The following is a 24905-nucleotide window of genomic DNA, read 5'->3' on the forward strand; positions in this document are numbered from 1 at the left end:
CCAATCCTAAATTCCAAATTCTTGACTCATCCTTATCCCTAGAATTCTTCCATATATTTAAGTGGTGAACAGGTTATTTTCATAAAAAGAGAAATTTTCAAGAAACTGAGATCACATCCCATAGGCAAAACATGTGCAGGGATGAATTTTTAGTCCTTGAAGCCAGACACACTTTTGTAAAGATGCCTGGTGGCTTGTTACCTGTGTCACCTTGGATTGTGGCACATTTTCCTTCAGTTGTCCTCATCTGTAAAGTAAGGATAGCAATATCTACCACGTAGGTTGTTGCTTTAAGAATTAAATGAGATAGTGTGCCAAAAGTCCTAGCATATGGCTTGATGGGTTCTAACTATCATTAGTAGTAGAAGTCTGTGAGCTCTGAGTTCTGTTTGCTGGATTGTGTTTAAATTAATAAGGAAGCCAGGGAGGTTCAGCTGTAGACCCAGACATATTCCTGTTCTCAGCAAGGTTGAAAAACACATATTTGAGTCATCCAACTAACATATTCAGTGAGTCTAAATTACCTGTTTTATAAACAAACTCCAGGTTTTGTATCTGTGCAATGGCTTCCATTCCCTTCTAAACTCCTTTCCTTATTCTCAGTCCCCTCCTGCTTCTGGTATTGAGGTTATTCTGTGATTTGAGAACCTTCCTAACTCCAGGCCTTTCTCTTCTCTCCCACCATCCTCTGCAGGTTCCCCTTCCCGGGTACATTGAAGCCTATCCCCGGTCACGTTATCAGCAGAGCTCACCTTCCAGGCTCCCTCGCCAGTACAGCCAGCCAGCCAACCTGCACCCCAGCCTGGAGCAGGCTCCTGTGCCCTCGGCCGCTGCCTCACAGCAGAGCCTAGCAGAGAATGACCCATCTGACACTCCACTGACTAACATCTCCACCGCAGCCCTGGTGAAGGCCATCCGGGAGGAAGTGGCCAAGTTGGCTAAGAAGCAGACAGACATGTTTGAGTTCCAAGTCTAAGGCCGTAGTCCCCAGGGAACTCTGTATTTCCAGACTCTGGGGAAACAGGCTTGGGGTTTCTCATACCTAATGTTTGAGGACATGAAACATAGACTATGGGTGAGTCTTTCTCACCATCAGTTTCTGAAAAGGTGATCAGTGGGGCTTCTAGGGAACAGAGGAAACTCATGAAAAACTGAATTCTTAGCTTATGCAATGATTATAGATCAAGAAGTCCCTACTTGGGACCATATGTTTGATACTCTGTTGTGTTGAATGTTGGAACTATGGATCAATGTCCCTAAGGAGACAGTCCTGAGAGGCACTAGCTAACCTACAGATTCCTGTCCAACGCCACATTTTAATAAAGCACCAGAAGGGGGAGACTATAGCTCTATCTTCGGTGACCTCTGCATGTTAACTCTTTCTGTGTTAAAGGCAATGCAGGAGTGTGAATTGAGCACCAGACTGAACTCTCATTCATCCATGACTGTGATCACTACAGTCATCTTTCATCTCTGAGGGAGACACTGACTCTAGCCAAGAAACTTGAGTACCTTTGCCTTTAAAGGCTCATATTCAAAGTCAAATGAATTGGATGAAAATCAGTACCAGTGACTGCTCCTGTAGTCTTGATTCTTCTCCCCCCATCACCAACATCTATTAATTAAAGGTCAAGAAAGAGAGAAGATGAGCAGGAATGATGAATTTGTGTTGACAAGCTTTTTAAAAAGATGTTGGCATTTTGGAAATAGAATACCCTAGAAATTGGAATCTAACTGAAAGAGAATCGGTGCTAAGAGCTTTTAGGATCCTACAAAAGAAAACCAGTTATATGTGGAGGTTTTTCTTTGTCTGCCTTGAAGATGGCCTGAGAACAGAGCTTCTCTCTTTTGAGGGATAATAGATGCAGTGACTTTTTGAGAAAGCCTGTCTCTTCCACAATGACGTCCAGCACATGCTGCCAATGGTACAAAAGGAAATGGCTATTGATTCCTAATAGCAATAGGAGTGGTGGATCCAGAGTCATCCCAGATTGCAACCTCTGCTTCTAGAAGCTTCTGAATGTAGAAAATCTGTTGATTTGAGTTTAAATGTAAATAACTTTTTAAAAAACGTTTATGGGGTTTGCCAGTTTTCCACTGTTGATGGATGCAGAAGGACATTTGCTGAGATGGCAGGGCTGCTACCTTGTGACTGTGATGACCCACGTCACCCTCCCTGGCATGGGCATCAACCTGCAGAGTGCTGGGGTGCCAGCCATCAACTACTTGTCAATGCAACAAAACAGTTATTGACTTTGGGTCATAGAGAGTAAGGGAACCTGTAGTTCCCGCCCCAACTTTGGGAGCCCTGTGTGGTGTTAGGGGCTTATTTGTTGTCTGTTGGAGAAATGAGGTCTTGTCCTGCCTTTACCCATGCCCCATCTAGCTTCAGCTATATCCATCCCCTCCTGAGTCTGTCTGTTCACTGTCTTCATGAGTTTCTTTGGTCTTTTCTGAAAAAAAAAGGTGGAAATTTAAAAGTTGAAACAAGAGTAGGAATGGAACTGATTAGAATGAGAGATTCAAACTGTCAAAGCACAGACTTTCCCAAGAAGCTGTTTTTATTTCCCAATGGCAAATTGTCCTTTCTGGAATGCTCAGAGATGATGTGTCATGGCATACCTAAACAAGTCTCTCGTTTGGATGATATTAGGTAGTGTCCTTTTAGTATGCTGGTTGATCTTTCATAGTGTTAGTTTTTTGTTACTTAAAAAGAAATCAGCTATAAATAAAATGTATTTTTGTAATTTCCATGTGTATATATGGTATATTTCTACCAATGGCCAGTTGTTGTAATCCAAAACCTAAATCAGCTTGCAGAACACTGTGGACAGTGCAAGATTTTATTGACAGGTTAACACAATGCCTAAGTCTATTCAAATAGGCATTCAATGCACTTGAATGAACAAAGAGCCAAAGAAACTCAGTCTTCTCATGCAAATGGTAAGAGTTGATAAAGTTAGCTACATTGCCCTGCTTTATCAATAATATCAATATCTCATCAGTGCAATGATATCAGTCCAGTACTTTGTCTACTTGGTAAATGCCTGGAAACGCTGTATGTCAAAATGAAGTTTCAAGACCTTAGAGTCATTGAAATATATGTTCATGTTTCAGAAAACAGTGTCTGAGTTTTGGACATTCCAATGACTTCCAGACCATGACTCTATAGTTGGCAGTGGAGTTGCTCCAGATTGCTAAGAGGATGGAGCTACAACTCATTATAGTCTTTGCAGACCCCATGAAATATTTAGATCATTGAGAAAACTAAAATATAGTATGCTAAATCAGATACTCTCTTAAACTAGACACACAGATTCAAGAAAAGTCTATGAGAAAAAACCTTAAGTAGAAAAGACATTAATCTCTTTCCAGCGGAGAGACAATGGCCATTGTTCAATTAGTGGGACAAAGAAGTGGTCTATTCTTTGAAGAGTCTCCTCACGTCATAGAGGTGACAGAAACCTGGACAGATGACTCTGAGAAACACAGAGGGTCAAAAGTACCTCGTGGAAGTGAAAAGGAGGGTTCCATGAGAGCCCAAAGGAGGCAGCAATGAATTCAACTTCATCATGATCCTCCCAACCAACTGCAGAAGCCATAAAGGACCTCAGTGACCTTGGAGGAGGAAGCAGAAATCCAGAGAAGTGGATGGACCAGCCTGAGGACTGAGCCCAACCAAGCCTGCTGATTCATAATCCAACCTGACTTCCATTTCACCATGCTGCCTGGACACTTGTCCATTTCTTGATTCATTTCTTTAACTGTGCCCAGAAGTTTAAAAAAAAATAGGGTCAAATGAGAGATTCCAAAAGGTTCTTGCCAAGAAAATGATGATTGAATATGTATAGAACTTCAGATTCAGTGTACAGAGGGCGGTGCCTTTGTGGCATAATAAACATGTTTGCAGCACTGGGTTTGATATGAGTTTTCTTCATGCATAACAAAGAAATATACCTTGGCTTTTTCCAGAGAGTATCACCATGGAAATGTGTCCTCATTTGCTGTTCAAGACTGTAAGGTGAGTTCTTTTAGCACCTTGGATTCAAACAGACAGGCAGGGATGAACTGACATCTTGTCATTGTGAGGTAGCAGATGTCATGCCTTGCATCAGGGTTGGTGATCCAGCAGTTCAAGAATCTAAAATGCAGGCCTGGGCAAGAACAAAATGGTGACTGTTACTTATAGAGCAGGAAGTTGCCTCTTAAAGGGTAAATTCTCCAGCCCCCAAAGTTGTGATACTGTGCACTTATTACTTTAAGAATACAGCAAAAGGGGATGTGATTTCTGAATAATCTTGAGAGAGAAAAAAGAATGTTAGATCTGTGATTTTAAAAAGAAAGAAAACCTGAGAGAGTTGTAGAATGGAAGAGGTGAGAAATTTAAATACCTAACTAAAAGAAATGCTTTTCTACCAGGCAGAAATTGGAGAAATGGGTTAAAAACTTAAATACCGATTATAGGCATACAAGCTTCATTTTTTTCCTATGTAGCACACCGGGGATCAAAGTTCAATGAATAACATAACAGATTTTTTTTAAGTTTAGGAACAGAATTTGAACTTACCCCTAAGTTTTTTCCACCACACCCCAGAAAATAATTTGGATTTTTCTGTCAAAATACAGCCCAAGATTGTTTAGCATGGAGTTGTGACTGACTGGGATCTAAGTGTTGGAAATTAAATTCTGCCCGTCAGTCCAACCTCAGAAGTGTTCTAGTCTCAGAACTTCACAAAGACTAGACACCCGTTCACATTCACTCCAGTAGAGGGGCTTAATGAAAGAAAACAGGGACGCTTCAAACAGCCGCCCTCACGCATGTGCTCCTGCCTTCTTTCATGTTCTCTCTCCTCGTGGGCTTTCATCTCTGTTTCTCTGCATATCTGCTTAGTCTTCTTGCTGCCTTTCACCAACCAGCTTACTCATTAATTAGTGCATATGTAACTGAAAACCCGCTCCAGAACCCGCTTCACAAATCTTTCCTTCTCTGTGCTCATCACCTACTTGCCACATTAGGCAAATACATGAGAATCTGATTGGTCCAGTTCATCTGCCTCTGGATGAACCCAATCATCTGTAAGCAAGAAGGTGAGGTCTTTCCCTATAAGCATGGCCCCCTGGATTGACCTTGCCATTGGAGGCTTTTGTTAGTACCCAGAGGAAGGAGCATGACAGGACCTTCAAAAGGAACCTACCATAGACTGGAATTGACCAGTATGCTTAGGAAGCCACCCAGCAGCCTGTTCGCAGAGGACAGTCCCCATAGAATACTGCCAGAGAGAGGAAAGCGCATCCCTCACTGGTGCATCAGTTGAGAATGCATGCACTTGAACCCCTAGTAGACTGGCCACATGGCCCCGGCCACTTCCCACCCCAACACCAGTTGCTGAATACAGCTGCTGGGCCTAAGAAGGGATCTCTGACCAAGGCCCAGTTAGCACAGTGTCTTGCTCTGCAGACAATAAATACTTGTAAATTGAATTGCATGATCCTAGCTCAGGTGCTATTAATGTGACTCATTGCCAAACACTTGCATGAATGAAAAAACTGAGGAGCCTCTCAATAGAGTCTTTTGAAACAAACGTGGTTTCAAGTGAAACTGATATGACAGTGGCTCTGACCTTCTGGATAGAATAAGTTACTGCCCTGAGAACTGAAAGGTCTCTTGATTTCTTAGGTGGACTGTTACAGAATCCTAGCTGGTATAAATGCTAAGTCATCGGGTGTTTCTGAAAAGGAATATACAGGAAATATAATTGTGTCAGAAACAAATTCTCTTAGAAGATAGTGAGTTGGTTTGATTCTGCAGGTTTCAAAAATAAGGAAATTTTTGATAAGGCAGAATTTGTCTCCAAAGGTCAAACCCATACTTGAGTAAGAGCCATTATCTAACGAAATCTATAAACTGATTATTTGCATTCTCTGACCTCTGTCAGACTTTTGTAAATTATGGAGGGAGACCAACAATGTATTTTACATAATTTAACCATGGTCTCACTTTCCTTTCCCTCATCTCTGTCCTATGTCTAAACTCACCCTCACCAAAAAAAAAAAAAAAAAAACGTACCAAACAGAATCAGAAGAATATTGATGAACTGGAAATTTTGAGAAAGTGTAAATATTCTACACTTTGAGTGACTCACTTTAAACTAGTCGCTAATTCCTCTTCTGTCAAATGGGTATAACAACATCTGTACTTCCTACCTCCCATGGTGGTGTGAGGAGCACACAGCGTAATGTGTCTGAAAATGGTCTGAAAAGTGTATTTGAGAGAATTCTTACTAAGCTATTAGTTTCACAATTCAGTTTTATCCAACAAAATATTTCAGCTCCTCCTATCCACTGAGTTAATTTGTATTGTCACATGTTCTATGACACAACTTCATGTCAAGGAAAAACTAAAGAAATTCCTAAGTTTGGAATTGTCTACAAAAGCCAGCCCCACACAAAGGAGTTACTGTTAGTGTCATTGTCACCTATGATTTGAAGGACATATAAGTACTTATACATGTGCTTTGACTCTGGATGAAAAACCCAGACCAAGGAGTCTTTCAAAGTACTGAACAGAAGCTCTGAATGTAGCTGTTGTTATTTTAATGCTTTGCTTTCTAATTAACTTTGTATGTCCTTTGCCTCTGCCGGGAACAGAGTGTTCATATGCTGTTAGAATTTTTTATTGTAAAATAAAATGACAAAGGCTTTCATACCCCAAAACTGGCTTGCTTCTCATTCTGTCTCCTCTAGCTGGTGAGCTGCAATCTCCTTCATAGCCCCTCCACAAAATAGTGTCTGCTGGCAGTTGTTAAAGAACAGTGGCAGGCCTGGTAGATCCAATGAGGTCTCAGAAGTGGTAACAGCTTGCGGGGGAGGGTGTGGTATGAGCTCATGGATCCCCAAATAAGCTCACTCTTGGCTCTTCATAGGCCCCAGAGAATAAGTGGGGCCCCAGCACAGAAGAAGACAGTGTCTGCTCAGATGTCCTTTTCACAGAGCATAAAGAAGTCCCACTGAGGTCAGGGGCTCCCAGGAAGTCCACGGATAGCAATGGTCTGAGACACAGATTCCCAAACCATGTACTCATTCCACCCTGTGCTAGAGCCAGCAATCACAAGGCCTGCATCATGTTCAGCCCCATCTAGAGACCAGGAGCGGTGACACCTAGCCAACACTGATTGACTGGGAGAGATTCCATCTAAGAGCCACTGACTCATGGGCAAACCAGGCACAACAGTGTGGCTTGGCCTATGAGCATGGCCAACCAGATTCTCTCCATATGAAATGCCAAGAGACAGTCTGTTATCAGCACATGTCAAAATTGAATGATCAAGACTCAGAGACGTTACGATGGGCTGATTCAAAGCAAATATCTAAAAAAGCAGAATAGAAGTAGCCTTGAGGCCAAAGAAATTTAGAATAGAAATAAGAAAGCCCGTTTCTTGTAACAAAAACAGACAAGCAAACCAACTTTGTGTGGTTCTGAGGAGTTCCTGTGACTGATGGTGAGTCATGACCCTGGGGTTTTTGTGGATCCGTTGAGACTTGGGCAGCAGTGTGGTGCTGCTTCTCACTGGGCCCAACTCTGTAGGTACTTAGAAAGCACATAGAGACTGAAGGGGTGATTTTTTTTTTAAAACACCTCTCTCTGCTTCTCTGTAAAGAGGACTCAAATATATACAAAAGATACCCAAAACCACTGTCATGCTGAACAATGTGGAATAAGTATAGAGACCCCACAAAATGCTCTAAAGGAGCCTCTCCATGGTGTAAAGAACAGTACAAGTTGCCCCAAGTAGTGAGTCCTACTTCTATCCCAGGAACGGGAGGCAGACAGTCCCAGTGGGCTGGAGAAGGTACATGCAAATGCAGCTTCTCCCTGCTGGGTCCCCCAGCAGAGATGGGACAGCAAATTTAATCCAGAGTATGGTCTCAACTTTTCTGAGCAAATGTCATGCAGCAAACTCATGAGCTCTGTTGATCACTGGAAACCAGAAAGGATGTACCTAGGAAGCAGCCTGGAGCCAAGAGTGAAAACATTAGTGAGTATCAACTACCTGCAAATGCACAAGGATGGCTAGCAGGGGCTGTAGCCATCCCACCCCAAATTCATAGCTTGAAACCTAATCCCCCAATATGAGGGTATTTGGAGGTAGAGCCTAGATCATGAAGCCTCATGACCTGAGATTAGGCCCAGACGTATCCGTGCCCCTTCCACCATCTATGAATCAGGAAGCAAGCCTTTACCAGACACCAAATCTGCTAGTGTCTTGAATCTTGGACTTCTCAGATCAGCACTGTGAGAAGTATCTGTTGTTGATAAACCACCCAGATTACGGTGTTTGTTACAGCAGCCCAAACAGATGAAGACACACGATTGCTCTGAGTCTCTCTGTGACCTCTTGGAGGTAAAGTTATGACCAATACTGGTTTGCACAGCTGGGCAATTCACTTGTTGTCATCTCAGAATTAATGTTTGCACATGCACAAACCCACGTTTGGAGAGAGGCCATCGACTCACTGGAACTGAAGGAATGTTTTGTCAGTGTGACAGTTTCACCACCAACCTGTCCTCCAAGCCTCTGGACTCTGAATGGCCTTCTCTAAACATTAAAAAAAGAGCTTGCTTTTCCCCTGTTGCCCACTCCCTAACCCACGCCTCTGTCCTGGAGGCTGAGGCCTTTGGGGGACCCACAGAGCCTGTGGAAACCACACCACTTGAGGTTTATGATGTGACACCTAGATGCCTTGCTATGGAACATTCAGAAACAACTGGATTTGGTGCCAGGACCTACCAGTAGCTGGATGCTCTGCTAGGTTTCTCATACTTTAGCCCATGCTGCTGACCTCGAGGAGAGGAAGCTGGTCTGGTTGCAAGCTCCTGTTTTCTAGGTCAAGTTTCACATCAAGAGAAGGGACCTGGATAAGATTGAAAAGAAAGGACTGCCAAATTGTTGGAGTTGCTTTGTCCCGGGGCTCTGAGAACTTAAAGTTTACTTCTCTTTAACTTCTGTCTTCTCTGTGGCCAACTCTTTTAGAATGGGTCCAGGTAATAGAGAAACAAAAACTGACAGCAGAAACCAGACACCACACTGAGCAGGCATTAGCCTTCTCACTGATTGTTAATCTTTCATGTAAGTGGAACTTCCTAGGAAGCCCTGATAGAAACTTCTACACAGCCATCCCTCCAGTCCTTCCTTGGAGAGCCAACATTTCCTAAGTACCTACTGTGGTCAGACACTGTGCTAGGTGTTAGGCATTCAGATGAGTAAGACACAGCTTCTGCCCCACACAGAGCTCATGGTCAAGGTCAAGGAGGATTGGTCCTTGAGACAAAAGGCCAGCTTATTAAGGGCTCATCATTCATTTGGGGCTTTTTCCACCTCATGAGAGCCAGGCAAATGAAAACCAAAATCCACTCCTTTCTGGAAACATTTAGGTTTAGGAAAGGACATATGCTGCTGCTCCATCTTCCCATTTCCCATGATGCATCACGGCTTTCCCTCCCAATTATCTTTAACCAATTAGTAAGATGCCCACAGTATCTTCAGGGGGAAAGAGAGCAAATTGCCAACTGCCAGAATCAACAAGCATTACAAACCCAAATTTCAGTGTTGTCACCACCCAATGAAATCAGGAGCCCAAAGGTAAAAGAAGGAATAAGCAATTTGAGGACTGACCTATGCAATCCTAACAAGAACTTCAGAAACCATATACTTCATGAGTGAAGCCACAGTACACCAATCACCCTCATGATATTCCTCAGGTCAGTAATATGTTGATCAGATTGTTAACATATGGGGTTTGGTTTTCATTTACTCTGAAATACAGTGCTCTGTGGAGTACTATAAACAGGAAAAGCAAATACCATTCTCTGCTATATTAGTCTGTTTAGCTTAATTGAAATTGTGTGTGCCTTTTCTTGGCAAATTTACATATGAATTAAAGCACATTGTCTAACTGGTAATTTTCCTCCCAAAATATCAGCAAATATTTGTCTTTTGGTTTGTCTTTTTCTCTTAATACTTCTTTCTCCATTCCCCACAAGAAAACTATTTCAACAAGTGTTTATTCTCAGAATATTAGACATGGCCACAGATGAAATGATGTATCTTGCTGGGTCTGAAATGATAGAATCCAGACTCCTTGAGTTGGAAGAGGATTTGGTTGGATATGGTCCAATTTGTATTTTGAAATCATTGCAGGATAAACCTCTTGACCTATATAGGCAACGGTGTTTAGCCTGTCAGAGAGTAAGCAGAATTAGGATTTCAGAAAGGCAGGTACTTAAAATGACAGGGAGTGAAGTAGAGATGGGAAGGTGGGGGAAAGATGGAGAGGTTTTGAATAAAATTTAATATTTAGAAATACATATGGAATATAATATTTTGAGATGGGGGTTACAACTTTATTGCGCTTCTTCACACTTATTTCAGAGGTTAGGTTGTTTCACACCTTTAAATTACATGTGAGATGAGAGAGCACCAAAATCTTTGTAGTTTGGGGCCTGTGACACTTTTACTGTGGCTCTGAATCTATGCCATGACTACTGTGATTGCACTTGAAAGGGCTCCTCACTGTGTTACTCAACTTTACATTTTTTGTAACAAAATACCTAAGACAATCAACTTAAAAAGTGGAAAGAAAGGTTTATTTTGACTCATGGTTTCAGAGGTTTGGTCCATAATCAGTTGGCCCTGTTACTTTGGGCCTGTGGTGAGGCCACATATCATGGCGTGTGAGCGAAGACGCTCACTTCATGGCTGACTGTGAAAGAGAGAGGGGAAGAAGTGATTGGGATCCCAGGATGCCCTTCAAGGGCATACACCAATGGCTTAAGCCCTCCCTAATGGACTCACCTCTTAAAGCTTCCTCTACTTCCCAATAGCATCAAGGTAGGGACTAAGCATTTAACACATGGACTTTTGCAGGACATTCAAGATCCAAACTCTGGCACCCACCTTAGAATTTGGGGTCTTCCAGGCCTCTGTTTGAATCTTGTCTTTACCACATTCTAGTGCTGTGACTTTGGGCAACTTGTTGCTCTCTGAGACTTATCTATGGTGAAAAGAAGACCCTAGTGGAGGAAGAGAAGACTGTAGAGGTGGAGGTAGAGAGTGCACAGTTTACAGTGGTGCTTTACAAGCGTGACAGAGTATTGTTATTTATGTAGCCTGTGCTTGAATACTTCTAGCAATGGGAAACTCACTGTCTTTCCCAAGCTGTTACATCACCCATGGATCACCTAGAAGTGACTCCTACACTCAGCCTCATCTGACTGACCCCTATAACAACCTTCCTTTTCAACAGCCCAGGATACACAGAAGTCACCAGAGTACAGGACTGGGGATAGGTGAATGGTGCTGTAAAAGGAAAGCCCTCATCACCTGGCCAAGGTGAGACAAGAGGAGCCTGCTGGAGGTGTCCTGCATCTCACATATATGCTGGTTAGGATGTCTCCCTTTGCCCCTGGCAGTCATTCTTCTGCAATTGGCTTCCCAGGGCATAAGGCCCAGGTTGCAACAACCTTTGAACATCTGGGAACCTCAGCATCATCCCTGAGCCAAAGGAAAGCCAGAAGACTCCATGAGGAAGTTGATAGTTGTGACATATCAGCTCCTGTGGTAAGTTGAACAGGACAAAGAGAATATAATAGTTTGAAGCCAGCCACCAAAAAATGATCTAAGGATGTAAGACCCAAGGTCTGGAGTGGCTTGGTCACATCCTAGCTGTATGCCTCTCCAAGCACATCTTCCTCGGGGAGGGAGAAGGATGAGCCAGTGGTTGGTATTATTGGTGGTTATGGCCAGGCCTGGGAAAAACTCCAAGAATGTCTCTACCCCTGCTGGCTTCTCCTGGACATATTAGTACTCTTATAAGAACAAGAAGAGACACCAAAGTTCTCTCTCGGCCATGTGAGGACACAGAGAGAAAGTGGCCATCTGCAAGCCAGGAAGAGAGTTCTCACCAGAAACCAAACCTATTGACACCTTGATCTTGGATTTCCAGCCTCCAGAAATAAATCTCTGTTGTTTAAGCCACCTAGTCTATGGTATTTTTTAATAGCAGCCTAAGCAAACCAGTACAGGGGGTCAATGAGTTTGGTCCAACTTTCTTTATTCACGTGAACTGCACTTTTCACCTTGAAACCAGTTCTAAAAAGAGCATATTATTCTGGGGTGAAAAACTTAGCTCTCAGCAGGCAGCCATCTGCAGTTGCTGGGAGAGGCTGGGTGCTGCACCTGTGTTTGTTTCTGTAGTGTGGCCTTCAACAACTGCAGTGGCCCTCCCTCCCCCAAAGATTTTCCAGTTGCATTTTCTTCTAGGTAATGACGAACAAGAGGATAAATTTCAGCCCTAAGAGGACTAGAAAGGGGAGGGAGCAGGTTCATAGCACTTCTAAATCTATGCTGCCACCTAGTGGATCCCACCATGAGAAAAATACAGGTTTGTATTAAGAACCAGAAACCCTGATGCAAACAGCCCAGCAAGTACAAAGATGTAACGATGAAAGTGAACCACTGTGCTGCAGCTGTGCATCAGGCCATGAGCTGAGCAGTTGACATACGTTATCTCAGTTAACTGGCAGTAACCTCCAGCAGGGAGTTTTCCAGGTGAGCAAAAGGGCTCAAAGAATTTAAGAAGATGCATTATTGAAAGAACAATCAAATGAATACATGGATAAGCAAGTGAGTAAAGATTATGGGCTTAATTTATGTGCACTCCTTTCAGAGTTACAGAATGTTTGCACTGGATTTAAATAAACTCTGAGATGAGAGTCACAACCCTGGGTGAGTTTTCAGATTGATGGATAGAATAGCTCACATTTATTGAGTATTTGCTTTGAGCCAGGCGTTATGCTGAGTACTTCCTACACATTAACTTATTTACACCTATGAAGTTAAGTACTCTTAATATTCTCTCTGGCAGTACTGGGGTTTGGCAGATACTCTACCACTTGAACATTTCACACACACACATCCTTTTTCTTTTTTTCTTTCTTTTTTTTTGTGGTACTGGGGCTTGAACTCAGGGCTTACACCTTGAGCAACCCTTCTTTGTGATTCCAGCTATTTGCCCAGGCTGGCTTCGAACCTTGATCCTCATGATCTCTGTCTCCTGAGTAGATAGGATTACAGGTGTGAGTCACTGGCACCCGGCTAGCCCTTTTTCTTTTAGGTATTTTCAGATAGGGTCTTTCATTTTTGCCCCAGCCAGCTTGAACCACAATCCTCCTACTGTTTACATCTCTCACATAGCTGGGATCACAGGCATATACCACTATACCCAACGGGTCTTTTTTGTTGTTGTTGTTTTGTTTTGTTTTTGGTGGGACTGGGGTTTGAACTCAGGGCTTTGCATTTACAAAGCAGGCACTCTACTGCTTCAGCCACACCTCCAGGCCATTTTGCTTTGCTTATTTTTGAGATGGAGATCTCACAAATTATTTGCCTGGGATAGCCTCAAACTGCAATCCTCCAGATCTCAGCCTCCCAAGTACCTAGGATTACAGGTGTGAGCCACCCATGCCCAGCTCATGCCCAGTTTTTTTGTTGAGATGGATCGTGCTAACTTTTTGCCCAGGCTGGCCTCAAACCAAGATCCTCTTATCTCTGACTTTCAAGTAGCTGGGATTTTAGGCATGAGCTACCTTACCTGGCTAATTTCCTCATTTTATAGATGAGAAAAGGAGACACAGAAAGTTTAAGTTGTTTTCCCAACATCACACTGCTGGTGTGTGCTGAGATTTTTGATCCAGGCAGTCTGGCCCCAGAGCCCACAATCTCAGTCACTATGTTACATTCCATTTTTCAAATGTGAAAGAAACCTAAGCCCTGTTTCTAAATCTCAATGAAGAACTCAAGGCACATCTGGAGCCTCTGCACTGTCATAAGCAGCTACTTGGCCCAGTCCATTCCCAGGGTATTGTTACATCCAGACCATCCTTTCTTGTGCCTTTATGCAAACCAGTGTGCAACAGGTTGGACCATTAGTCAGACTGCAAGAACAGAGCTGCATTTCCCTCTCAGGTCTGCATCCCTCAGTGTGCTCAAAAATCACTCGAGGAGCATATCTGCTTTGTGCAAAACCCCTGTACACAGCGATGACCACAAAGAACTTGCTCTCAAGGAGATCACAGTGCAGCTAGGGAGACAGACAGATGGACAGACACTCAATTATACTCCAGGTGGTGTCAGGAGAGGGGCTCCTCAGAGTGCTAAGGGAGCTCAGAGCAGGGATGTGTAACCCAGACTGTCAGAAGAATCAGAGACAACTTCCTGGAGGAAGTGACATCAGCTATTGGGAGAAAAGCTCTTCTGCTTCCTCCAAAGGCAGGTTCCTCCTTTAGTTCAACCATTCTGGCCTCTCTACCTTTGTGCCCTGGGATGGTGAGGAGCTTAAGTGATTTCAACAGTTTGGAGACAAGTAAACTGGGCATACACCACTGCACGTTAACCTTCATCCTCATCAGAGAGAACTGTTTGCTCATAGTCATGTGCCCCTGGACCCCCAACATCACTCTGATAAGCCCTGTAGGAGCTAAGTCATGAGGAAGCTGACTGTGAAAGGCAGGTGGCCAAAGCTGAAAGAGCTGGTGGGCAAGCTGCCTGGCCTCCTGGTGGCTTCTGAGCAGGGCTGATCCCTGTGAGACCCAGGAGGGAGATGTGGGGTGTCTCCATCTGCCAGGGCCCCAGCTGCTTCCCTCATCTAAGTGGCCCTGGGGGTCCACAACCCCACAACCCTGGCCACCCCCTCCCCAACATGGACAGAGATGGCCAATCATATTTTCTCTCCTAGAAATGGCGGTTGGAGCTGAGTTATACAGTGACAGCCCCTCATTCCTTTTCTTCTGTCTCCCACACTTTTACTCCAGGAAGCTGGTTTGAGAGGCCTTCTGTTCCCCTCCCTTCAACCAAAAGGGCCCATAGGACAGGTGATGCTCAGCTTTATGTCACAAATTTTCTGATTCCTATATAGTATGTTCCCTCCAGGTGGTGTGCAGATACCCCCTTGGATGTGTGGACACCCTGGTGTAGACTGAATGACATGACTGAAGAATGGCCATCAGCCCTCTGGTTTGAACACCACCTACCAAGCTGTTGGCCATCTGATGTGGGAGAGTCCAGGCTGCCTGGGAGAAAATGAGGTTGGTTTGCTTTGGAAAAGAATTACCCTCTTCCCCCAACTACCTCGCAGCCATGCTCACTCCTGTCCCTGTTTGTTGGGCTGGGCACTAGGGCTCTGCAAATGCAATGCTTCTATCCCATGGCCACCAGGACTCCCTGCACCAGCCACTCAACAGCAAGGACTGTGTTCTTCATGGACTGGACGATACCAAGATTCATGACTCCCAATCTGGGGCACTTTCAGATCTGTCATCTTCTTGTGCCCACCATCCGAACAGCTATCCTATGAGAACAGTCTCCATTGCACAGACGAGGACACAGGCTCAGAGAGATTAGGGAACTTCCCCAGGGTCACAAAATTTTGGTTAATGACAAAATCAGGATGCCAGTGAAGGGAAAAGGCCAGTGTGTCCTGAGGCACCAACACTGTGTTCACTGCTTTAAAGCACTGATTCCATCCTTCTTCCTCCTGTTCCCAGAGGCCAGGTCCCATAGGCACCAGGTCCTGCCTGGTTCCTTTGGCACATGAGGTAGGTGCAGATAACTTGGATGATAAGGTAGTGGGACATATTTCCTCTTCACTGGAAATTTACATCACTCTCAGGACTAACAGCTACCTGAATAGTTGTTGCTTATTTTATCAGGCTTTGTGTTCTGTTTTGTTTAACATGGTTACCACTGGAGGGCAAAGGACTTTGGCCTCCATATACAGGCTTCTGTCTCTGCTCACCCTCTACCCTGGTTCCCCAAAGTAGAAGTTTCTAATCTGATTGGACAGGGTCCAGGATATTCCTTGGTCCTGTTTTACCAGGCTTGCCACATAAAAGTCAACACCTGTGTGCTTTCCATTTTCCTTAACACATGTGATAAGAACACCCAGCTCAGCCTGCCTTCATGGGTGGGCAGGACTAGTTTCCTTTCTCTTTTAGAGGCACTGCCTCTGTCTGTTGCTGAGTACCCACTCAGCCATAGAAGCCATAGAAGCAACAAGCTTCCCTTATATTTTCAGCACAACTTTGCCTCAAAGCAGTCATTCCTCTAGCTCAGCTACTAGTAAAGTAGCACTTTTGACACCCCATTTTTAGCTGGTGGTGTGCTGGTAAATGTTTAACAACCAACTTTTAGGGGAACGGGAAAGCAGCCCTGATTTGTTCGTTTGCCAATGTCCATGGTGTAAATATTATCATGGCGGTCAAATTCGAAATGTCCACATGACATCATTAGGAAGAAATGCTCACAGTGCACTATTTCATAGTATTTTCACTCCACAGATGCAATAAATATAACCTCCACAGCACAAATAGTAAGATGTAGTGAAATAATTAGGAAGCAGTGAGTTGTGAATATCCCTTGCCTTCATTCTAAATATAGCCTAACTGTAAGTTGGTATAGTTTATATTTTAAATAACTGTATTTTAAAACCAGCTCACAAAACTCCTGAAAACTGGACAATTGACTCTTATTGGTCATACAGGTTGACTCTAGCAGGTCACTGCCTGACCTACTATTCCTGGCACATGGTATTCCATCTGTCACAATCCCTAGTGATATCTGCCAAGCATCCTTTTCTTTGGTGGGGTGGGGGGAGGGACTTATTGTTTCATTTTGGTCTGGAGAAACTGATGATCATAGGGCTGGGGGTAGCTCAGTGACAGACCACTTGCCTAGCATGTGCAAGGCCCTGGTTTCCAGCCTTAGCAATGGAAAAAAAGAAAAAAGAAAAAAAAGGAAACAGATCACACATGATCCACAACCCACCCACCACTGATAACAGGAGCTGTGACCAAAACTGGGTCAAGCTGTGAGTAGGTGGCAGGGCTCAGGTGGCCATTCCTGGGATATACTCTGGCTATGGCCCAATAATACCATCAACCCCATTCTCCACCTTGCAAGATCATTAATGAGGATTAAATGACATGGTCCATGTCAAAAGCTTAATACATGTGATACCTAGAAAGTATAGATGATTTTTATTATGTTGTTTTAAAGTATATTCTGCATGATTAACTATAGTCACTGTGCTGTAGAGTGGATCTTCAGAACTTACTCATCCTGTCCAAAACTGTATGCATGTGTCCCTTACTATATTGTGACCTCTTTGGCTTTTTCTAGATTTTCATTTCTGTAGCTGGAAACCAAGACACTAAGCCTTGGTTGGAAGGACTTGTGCCATAGTCATAGAACATGACTCCTATGATGGCTTTGGCTCCCAGTGAGCCCACTCAAGGCTTCGTTCTCCACAACTGCTCCTGGGTATAGACAGGAGTTAGTACTTAAGATGTGAACCTATTTGTCTTCTCTAATCTCCAGGGAATGGGGCCAATGTCAGTGGCTACCTGCTGTGGTGTCTGAGGATGACTGGGACTGGGGTGTCCCAGGAGTCCAGAGTGGGAGGCCCTGCCCACTGCAAGTGTGCTTGTGGCTGTGTGTGTGGGCACTGAGAGGTCAGGGCTGAGCATGTGTCAGACTCACCATCCTTCATGGCCTGCCCTGTCAGCTGTCAGTCATTCCAAGGGCACCAAGAGGATGCCTGAGAGAAGCGAGGGAATCAAAGTTCCTTGGAAGAAATCCCAGATGGGTTTTATTTGTACAGCTCCCCTAGGGCTTCTCGTGCATCTGTGTGAAACATGCCAAGAGTAGACCTTTTTATCTCACAAGATGGCTGTGAGAATGAAACGAGATCACTCCCATCAGCTGCTCCTCTGCCTAGCACATGTGGGCACTCTTATGGGAAACAAGGTCCCATTGATATCACTGTCTCCGTCTGAGCTCTGTGTTGGGTTTTCTCAATGTCTGGCTGATTCTCATTTTTTCTCATTAATACTTTCTAGCCCCCACCAGTCCCTGGCCTGGCTAGCTTGAATTTCTCTGGGAAAACACTGGAACCTCTCTAGTAGAAACTGGCCTACGGCTGGATATCTGGCCTCTTCCAAGAAGGTGGAGACAAAGACCAGAATCTCTGCTCAGGGTTGGGAGGGCCCCTGAAATAGAGCAGAGGTTGCCAGCTCCAGGACTTTACAGTCTTTACTTGGCCCACATAGTGTTTTGGAAACATTTGAATTCATTGCCAAGACTGAGGAAACATAGCCTGAAGGTAATTTTATACAATATTTAAATAATTTTGTGCATGAAACAAAATGTCATGATGTAGAGTTTTCCACTTGTGATATCTGTTGGTGATCAAAAGTTTAGGATGTTTTTGGAGCACTTGCAATTTCGCATTAGGGATGCTATCATTTATTTTCTTTCTCCCTATACTCACCTTTAAATACTTCTGCATGTAAGTAACTCCCTAATTTATATCTCCAGCCCAGGCCTTGTGCTGAACTCCAGGCTTATATATCTCATTGCACTGGTCCTTCTGCCTGGAGCATTCCCCACATAGCTATGACTTTTGACCTTTCCCAACTCTTTTTAAAATGCTACCTCTTGGGCTGGAGCTTGGCTCAAGTGGTAGAGCACCTATTGCACCAACACAAAACTTTGAGGTCAAACTCCAGTGCCATCACCACCACCACCAAAAAAACCCCAACAAAACAAAAACCAAAGCAACTTCTTCAAGAAGCCCTATTTGAAATTTTACCCTGCCTTCCTCTGACCCTCCTGACTCTATACCCTACTTTCCCCCACTTAGCATGTTATCTCTATGATACCATATTATGATTTACTTATTTAAAATATTTCTAATCTGTCCCCCATTCCAAGAGCCTAGAAGGGAGCCTAGGCATATAAGCACCCAATAAATATTTCTTGAATACTGTATATGAATTTCTTAAAAGGATGGTGGCTTTATCTAAGATTATCAGAGAGGTTTGTGGTCCAAAAAATACTTTTTAAAAAACAAAACATCAAGCACTTCCAAAGGACTAAAGATGTTTGGGGGCGAGGTGGAGCTAAAACTCTAGTTTTAGTTCTACTCCTCAAAGAACCTTTCTGGCAAAGACACAAAGCAAAACTAAACATATAGTGCCCTTATTTTCTCCCAATTCCCTCCTACATATCAATCATTCTGGTTAGCATGACCTAGTATGACTGTGGCAGTGTTGTGGGTCCCTTTCTCTGGTCTCAAAAGACCCCAAATGCCAGCCAGGCAGCAGCTTTACACCCTGACCAAGCTCCCCAAGCAGCAGCACAGAGGAGAGAGACAGTGAAATTTACCACAACAGTGGACAATGTATGTGAAGTATGCTGGGAGCAATAAGAATAGCAGTAAATACAGAACAGAAAATAACCATCTTTGAAATGACAACAAATAGGACACATTATCTAAGCACTAACACCTAAGGAGGCGGCTGCCCAGCTCTGTAGGGCAGCTCCTCAGGAGAGAGAGGGCGACTTCTTTCCAGGTTGCCTGGTCTTCAGTCCTTGTAACTTTTCATCTTTTAGCGCCTTTAAGAATTTATCTGCAGGAAAAAAAAAAAGAAAAAAATGTATCTGCAGAAGAGCAAAACAAACTTAGCTGCAGTAGAAAGAAGGACTTTTTCTAACCCTTCTGGGAAGCAATCGTGCTCCCTACGTGAGATTAAAAGCCCTTAACAGTCAGAATATAAATAGCTGAAGAACAAATAGTGAAGAAATCCAGGACTTAGAAAAACCAAGGCTTTAGGGACTGGATTCCTGCCATGGCTATGATAAAGGATACGTTACAAGGTATCTAATGCATTGAACCATGTGGACCTAAACATGATTATTTCATAGTACCCTCCCTATGTGGCAAGGGAGCAATTTAATGTGTTGCATACAATAGTTGGAATGTCTTTCTAGAACCATCTGCCTTTTTGCAGTGGTCAAATGCAAGCCTTAGGCAGACAGGAGATTAAAAAGGACAACCTATGGCTACAAACTACTCCACTGTGCAACAGGTCCTTCTGGGAATACAAGTGGATGTGCCTACATCAGCACACTTGGTCTGGTCCAGATCCCCAAGACCTCAGACCTAAAATCAGATAGCAGAGTCCAGGACCCTGGCCAAAGGGCTACAGGTAGGCTATTCTCCAGCACTGACTGGAAAGTGGAGCGCCAGTGGGAAGGCCCCAGTGAACGTCTGGGGGCCTTCTGGGCAATCCCTCTACAGACACGCCAACTGATCCTCAATGCCTTTCCCCACCTCCCACCCAAAGGCCCCAGTTTGAAGTTTGAACATTAAAGGTCTTTAGAAATACAGTCTGTGGTGGGTGGAACGCCAGACTACAGGGATGGGACATTACTGTGCAGGAAGACTAGAGTTGAGGATGAGGATAGTGGTGGGTGGAGTTTCAGGTGTGGAGGCTCAGAGTCTAAAAGGGCTCAGGATGAGTTTGGGACTAAAGGGTTCGGAAAGTGTTGGGAGAAGGGATCGGTTGAAATCCAGGATGGGGAGGTTTGGGCTCTGGAGGATGGATTTTGGATCGGGACTCCTGGGGCTGGAGTTTGAGCCTGGGGACACAATCGGGGACCAGGATTGGAGCCAAAGAGGGAGCCAGGGTAGCTAAGGTTGGGTTCAGGTGGCCCGGCGAGGTCACGCACAGCGCTGGGAGTCGAAACCATCCCCAGTGATGGTGAGCAGCTCCAGCTCTTTAATCCGGATCTCCAGCTCGCACAACTCCTCGGGGTGGGAGGCAGAGGCGAGCCAGGGGGTTGTGGAGCCGGGGGCCAGGGCTGAGGCAGCCACCTCGGGCCCTGGCGGCGGCGAGTAGAAGAAGCGCAGAGGCTCGTAGGGGATGGAGGCCAGGCCCGAGGGCCAGGGCGGAGGACAAGGGCGCTGGCTGGGGGGAACCAGGCCGGGTGGCAGCGAGGGCGCCGGGGCTGGGGGCGCCAGGGGCAGGGGCCGGACCCCCGCCGCCCCGCCCGCCGGCGCCCCGCCCGCCTTCAGCGGCACGAAAAGCTTCTTCCAGATGTTAAAGTCGCTAAGCGACGACGAGGAGATGCCGCGGTCGTAGAGCGACGGGAAATAGAGAGGCGGAGCCGGCCGCTGGCTCATCGTGGGACTGTGACTGCCGCGCCGCCCCTTCGGCATCTTTTGAATGGGAGGCTGCGTGGGCGGAACCCCGCGCCGGGAGACGCGCGCTGGGCCCCGCGTCGCCGGGCTCCCGACGTTCCACAGGCCACGCCCCGACGGAGCGCGGCCCCACCCTGAACAGGCGGGGCTCCGAAGCCCGGAGGCCACGCCCCAGAACGTGGCCCGCCCTTTGACGGCAGGCCGCGCCCCTGCTCCGCTGTAATGGAAAGCCACGCCCCAAGGCCCAGCCTTGGTGTCCCCCTCCCCCGCGAACGCCCAATACAACCCGCTCCACATTAGCCCCGCCCCGTATAGGGCCCGCCCATCTAGGCTCCTCCCACCGTCCTTCAATCAGCAAGCCTTCTGTTAACTCGTCCTTATACACCCTTATCCAAAAGCAGGGAGCAGGGAGCTGGCAAGGCTGCCAAAAGAAAACTTTTTTTCAGCCTTCCTCTCCTTTTATTGGAGAGCGAGAATATTTCCTACCGCTGCTTCAGCACACTACTCAGTGCCTCGCTGACCACCCCTCACTGCAAAGGAGCCAGAGAAAATGGCTGGCTAACTTTTCATTCTCTACACTGGAAAGCAAAGGAGATGGGGTTTGGTTGGGAATGGCTACGAGAGCCAACCAATGTTTCTGCCAAACTTAGATGTGTTATGGAAGATTCTGGAAGAGGGGAGCCTGGTGGGAACTTGAAATGGCCCTGAAGCAAAGAATGTTTTCAATGAAATCAGTTTAGTTATTTTCCAAGCACATACACTGACAGGAGCTGACAAGCAACAAACTAACCACCAAAAGGAAAGCCTCCTGGACCCATCTCAAACTGCTCACCCATTTTTCCTGAGTCTTGGGCTTCTGTCCAAGGGAGAAGTCCTGTTCCTTTATAGGAGTAGCCTGTGAGTATTAGTCATAAGACTCTCTCTTGGAGATTGGTATGAATGACCAAGGATGGGTGGGGGCCAGTCAAGATCAAAATCAGTACCAGCTCCACAAGTGAGTTATGGGTGTGTGTGTATATATATATATATATATATATGCTGTGTGTGTGTGTAAAGCAGAGAGCGTCACATATATAAGCAGTTCTATATCAGTTCTCTATAAAACAGAAATAAGAGAACAAGGATGCCTCATAGGGCTATTTATAATATTCAAGCAGAATGCAGAACAGTGTGTGTGAAGCACTCGGAAACTGTTCAGATGTAGGGTTGCTCTCCCTGCCCAGAAGCTTGTCTGAAACTGCGAATCTTTTTCTTTTTCTTTCTTTTTTATTATTTTATTATTCATATGTGCATACAAGGCTTGGGTCATTTCTCCCCCCCTGCCCCCACCCCCTCCCTTACCACCCACTCCACCCCCTCCCTCTCCCCCCAACCCCCTCAATACCCAGCAGAAACTATTTTGCCCTTATTTCTAATTTTGTTGTAGAGAGAGTATAAGCAATAATAGGAAGGAACAAGGGTTTTTGCTGGTTGAGATAAGGATAGATATACAGGAAGTTGACTCACATTAATTTCCTGTGCATGTGTGTTACCTTCTAGGTTAATTCTTTTTGATCTAACCTTTTCTCTAGTTCCTGGTCCCCTTCTCCTATTGGCCTCAGTTGCTTTTAAGGTATCTGCTTTAGCTTCTCTGCGTTAAGGGCAACAAATGCTAGCTAGTTTTTTAGGTGTCTTACCTATCCTCACCCCTCCCTTGTGTGCTAAAGCTTTTATCATGTGCTTATAGTCCAATCCCCTTGTTGTGCTTGCCCTTGATCTAATGTCCACATATGAGGGAGAACATACGATTTTTGGTTTTTTGAGCCAGGCTAACCTCACTCAGAATGATGTTCTCCAATTCCATCCATTTACCAGCGAATGATAACATTTCGTTCTTCTTCATGGCTGCATAAAATTCCATTGTGTATAGATACCACATTTTCTTAATCCATTCATCAGTGCTGGGGCACCTTGGCTGTTTCCATAACTTGGCTGTTGTGAATAGTGCCGCAATAAACATGGATGTGCAGGTGCCTCTGGGTATATCCCCAAGAGTGGTATTGCTGTATCAAATGGTAGATCAATGTCCAGCTTTTTAAGTAGCCTCCAAATTTTTTTCCAGAGTGGTTGTACTAGTTTACATTCCCACCAACAGTGTAAGAGGGTTCCTTTTTCCCCAAATCCTCGCCAACACCTGTTGTTGGTGGTGTTGCTGATGATGGCTATTCTAACAGGGGTGAGGTGGAATCTTAGTGTGGTTTTAATTTGCATTTCCTTTATTGCTAGGGATGGTGAGCATTTTTTCATGTGTTTTTTGGCCATTTGAATTTCTTCTTTTGAGAAAGTTCTGTTTAGTTCACTTGCCCATTTCTTTATTGGTTCATTAGTTTTGGGAGAATTTAGAAACTGGGAATCTTTTTCTCCCATGCTCAGCTGCAGCTCCTTGAAGGCCAGAATCCAGCTCAATGATCCTGTATGGCTGAGCATCTAATAGGGCCTGGTATATATTTAGGAGTTTTTAAAATAGTATTTAATGTGGTGGAAACCAAAGGGGATGAGAATATGCCACCCTAAAGTCTTCTACTTTGGCATAAGAATTATCTTGGGGTGAAAGCAACGGAGAAACAGCAGACACTGGTGACCTAACTCTCCCTTTGTGCAGATGTAACTCTTCCCTATTTCCTGTCACTGGACACAGTACTGACTTGGGTCTGCATAACACACCTCACTAAACCACCTCTTTCTTCTATTAGTTCCCCTTCCCTCTCCTTTTCCTTTTGTCACTTCTCTAACAATTGCCCTTTGTCACAGTGGTATAAAACTTGCACGTGTAACCACTTCTTTGGGTTAGCACTTCCTTTCTGCAATGCATGCATAATAAACCTTTTCTTCTGCTTTGAATCTTTGTCGGCTTACATTATAGGCTTCACCTCCAAGAACTAAAGAATAGAGGGAAATGTTTTTTCACCTCTACAGAACCATAAGAATGCTTTTGGACTCAGACCTGGAACTAAGCCCTGGATGCATATGTGCTTGGTTGTGTGGATAAGCCTCTCTGACCCAGGTTTTTAAAGTCCATGCAATGGAATAATAATGGCACCTCCTCACTTGTGTTGGTAAAATTAAATGAGGAATTCTGCTTGGGTATATTATTGTGCTCTTGTTATTACTTTATTGAAGGTCTTTAGAAGGAAGCAATATTTTGCTTTATTTTTTTTAATGATGCAATATCATCACATTTTAAATTGTATGTATCCATTTGGAGAGAAAGAGCTTACAGATCTCCCCCCTTAACTCCAAGATACATTTTAATCTGAATAGCTTAGTTATAACATAATTCATAAAGTTATAGCTGGCAGATTAAGTAAGATGATGAAAATGCTTTCCCTCAGGCTGGGCATGAGGTAGCTCACACCTGTAATTCTAGCCTGCTCAGGAGGCAGAGATAGGAGAATCTTTGTCCAAGGCTGACCCAGGCAAAAACCCAGACAAAAAACCCACTAAAAGCAAAAGGACTGTGGGTGTGGTTTAAGCAGTAGAGTGCTTACCTTGTAAGTGTGAGGCCGAGTTCAAGCCCCTGTACCACCAAAAAGTTTTCCCTAACAACTACAAAAGAAAATTCAAGTGCCCCAATACACAAACACTGAGATAAGGCCCAAACACCCAGTAGTTAGTGCAAAACCAAGGTTTTTTCTGAAAACAAAGGTTCAGGAAACTCGGGGTGGTGACAAAGAAGTAAACAAGCTTTAATCCAATTTAAACAGAACCTTCCCCTCCCTGCCTCTCCCTCAAAGTCCCCAGTAAGGACCCTCTTGTCAGAGTTGGAC

At 44.6% G+C, this 24905-nt stretch overlaps 2 protein-coding genes across 7 annotated transcripts in view; one reads left to right on the plus strand and one right to left on the minus strand.

The window, feature by feature from the left end:
• The window catches only part of Kiaa1549l (KIAA1549 like), a 275501-nt gene extending 268795 nt beyond the window's left edge, over window positions 1–6706 (plus strand). For all 6 annotated transcript variants that reach the window (XM_074044089.1, XM_074044098.1, XM_074044115.1 and 3 more), the window contains one exon: window positions 695–6706. In XM_074044089.1, coding sequence (XP_073900190.1) covers window positions 695–976 — 282 coding nt within the window. In that variant the 3' untranslated portion in view covers window positions 977–6706. The remainder of the gene's footprint in view (window positions 1–694) is intronic.
• A 10714-nt stretch (window positions 6707–17420) lies between these two features.
• C1H11orf91 (chromosome 1 C11orf91 homolog) lies at window positions 17421–21172 on the minus strand. The gene is made up of 2 exons (XM_074067376.1): window positions 20628–21172; window positions 17421–19525 (listed from the first exon to the last, which is right to left on the minus strand). The coding sequence occupies exons 1-2, from the start codon at window positions 21115–21117 to the stop codon at window positions 19440–19442; spliced, it is 576 nt and encodes a 191-aa protein (XP_073923477.1). The 5' UTR covers window positions 21118–21172; the 3' UTR covers window positions 17421–19439.
• Between the last annotated feature and the right edge of the window lie 3733 nt (window positions 21173–24905).

This window comes from Castor canadensis, chromosome 1 (genome assembly GCF_047511655.1).
Source record: "Castor canadensis chromosome 1, mCasCan1.hap1v2, whole genome shotgun sequence".
NCBI classification, from domain to species: Eukaryota; Metazoa; Chordata; class Mammalia; order Rodentia; family Castoridae; genus Castor; species Castor canadensis.

Bases quoted from the DNA above. Each gene is read 5' to 3' on its own strand.
- C1H11orf91 (XM_074067376.1), bottom strand. From the start codon at position 21,117: ATGCCGAAGGGGCGGCGCGGCAGTCACAGTCCCACGATGAGCCAGCGG. The intron at 19,526-20,627 runs GTGCGTGACCTC...TTTTTCCTGCAG, and splicing joins TGGTTTCGACTCCCAGCGCT to ATAAATTCTTAAAGGCGCTA.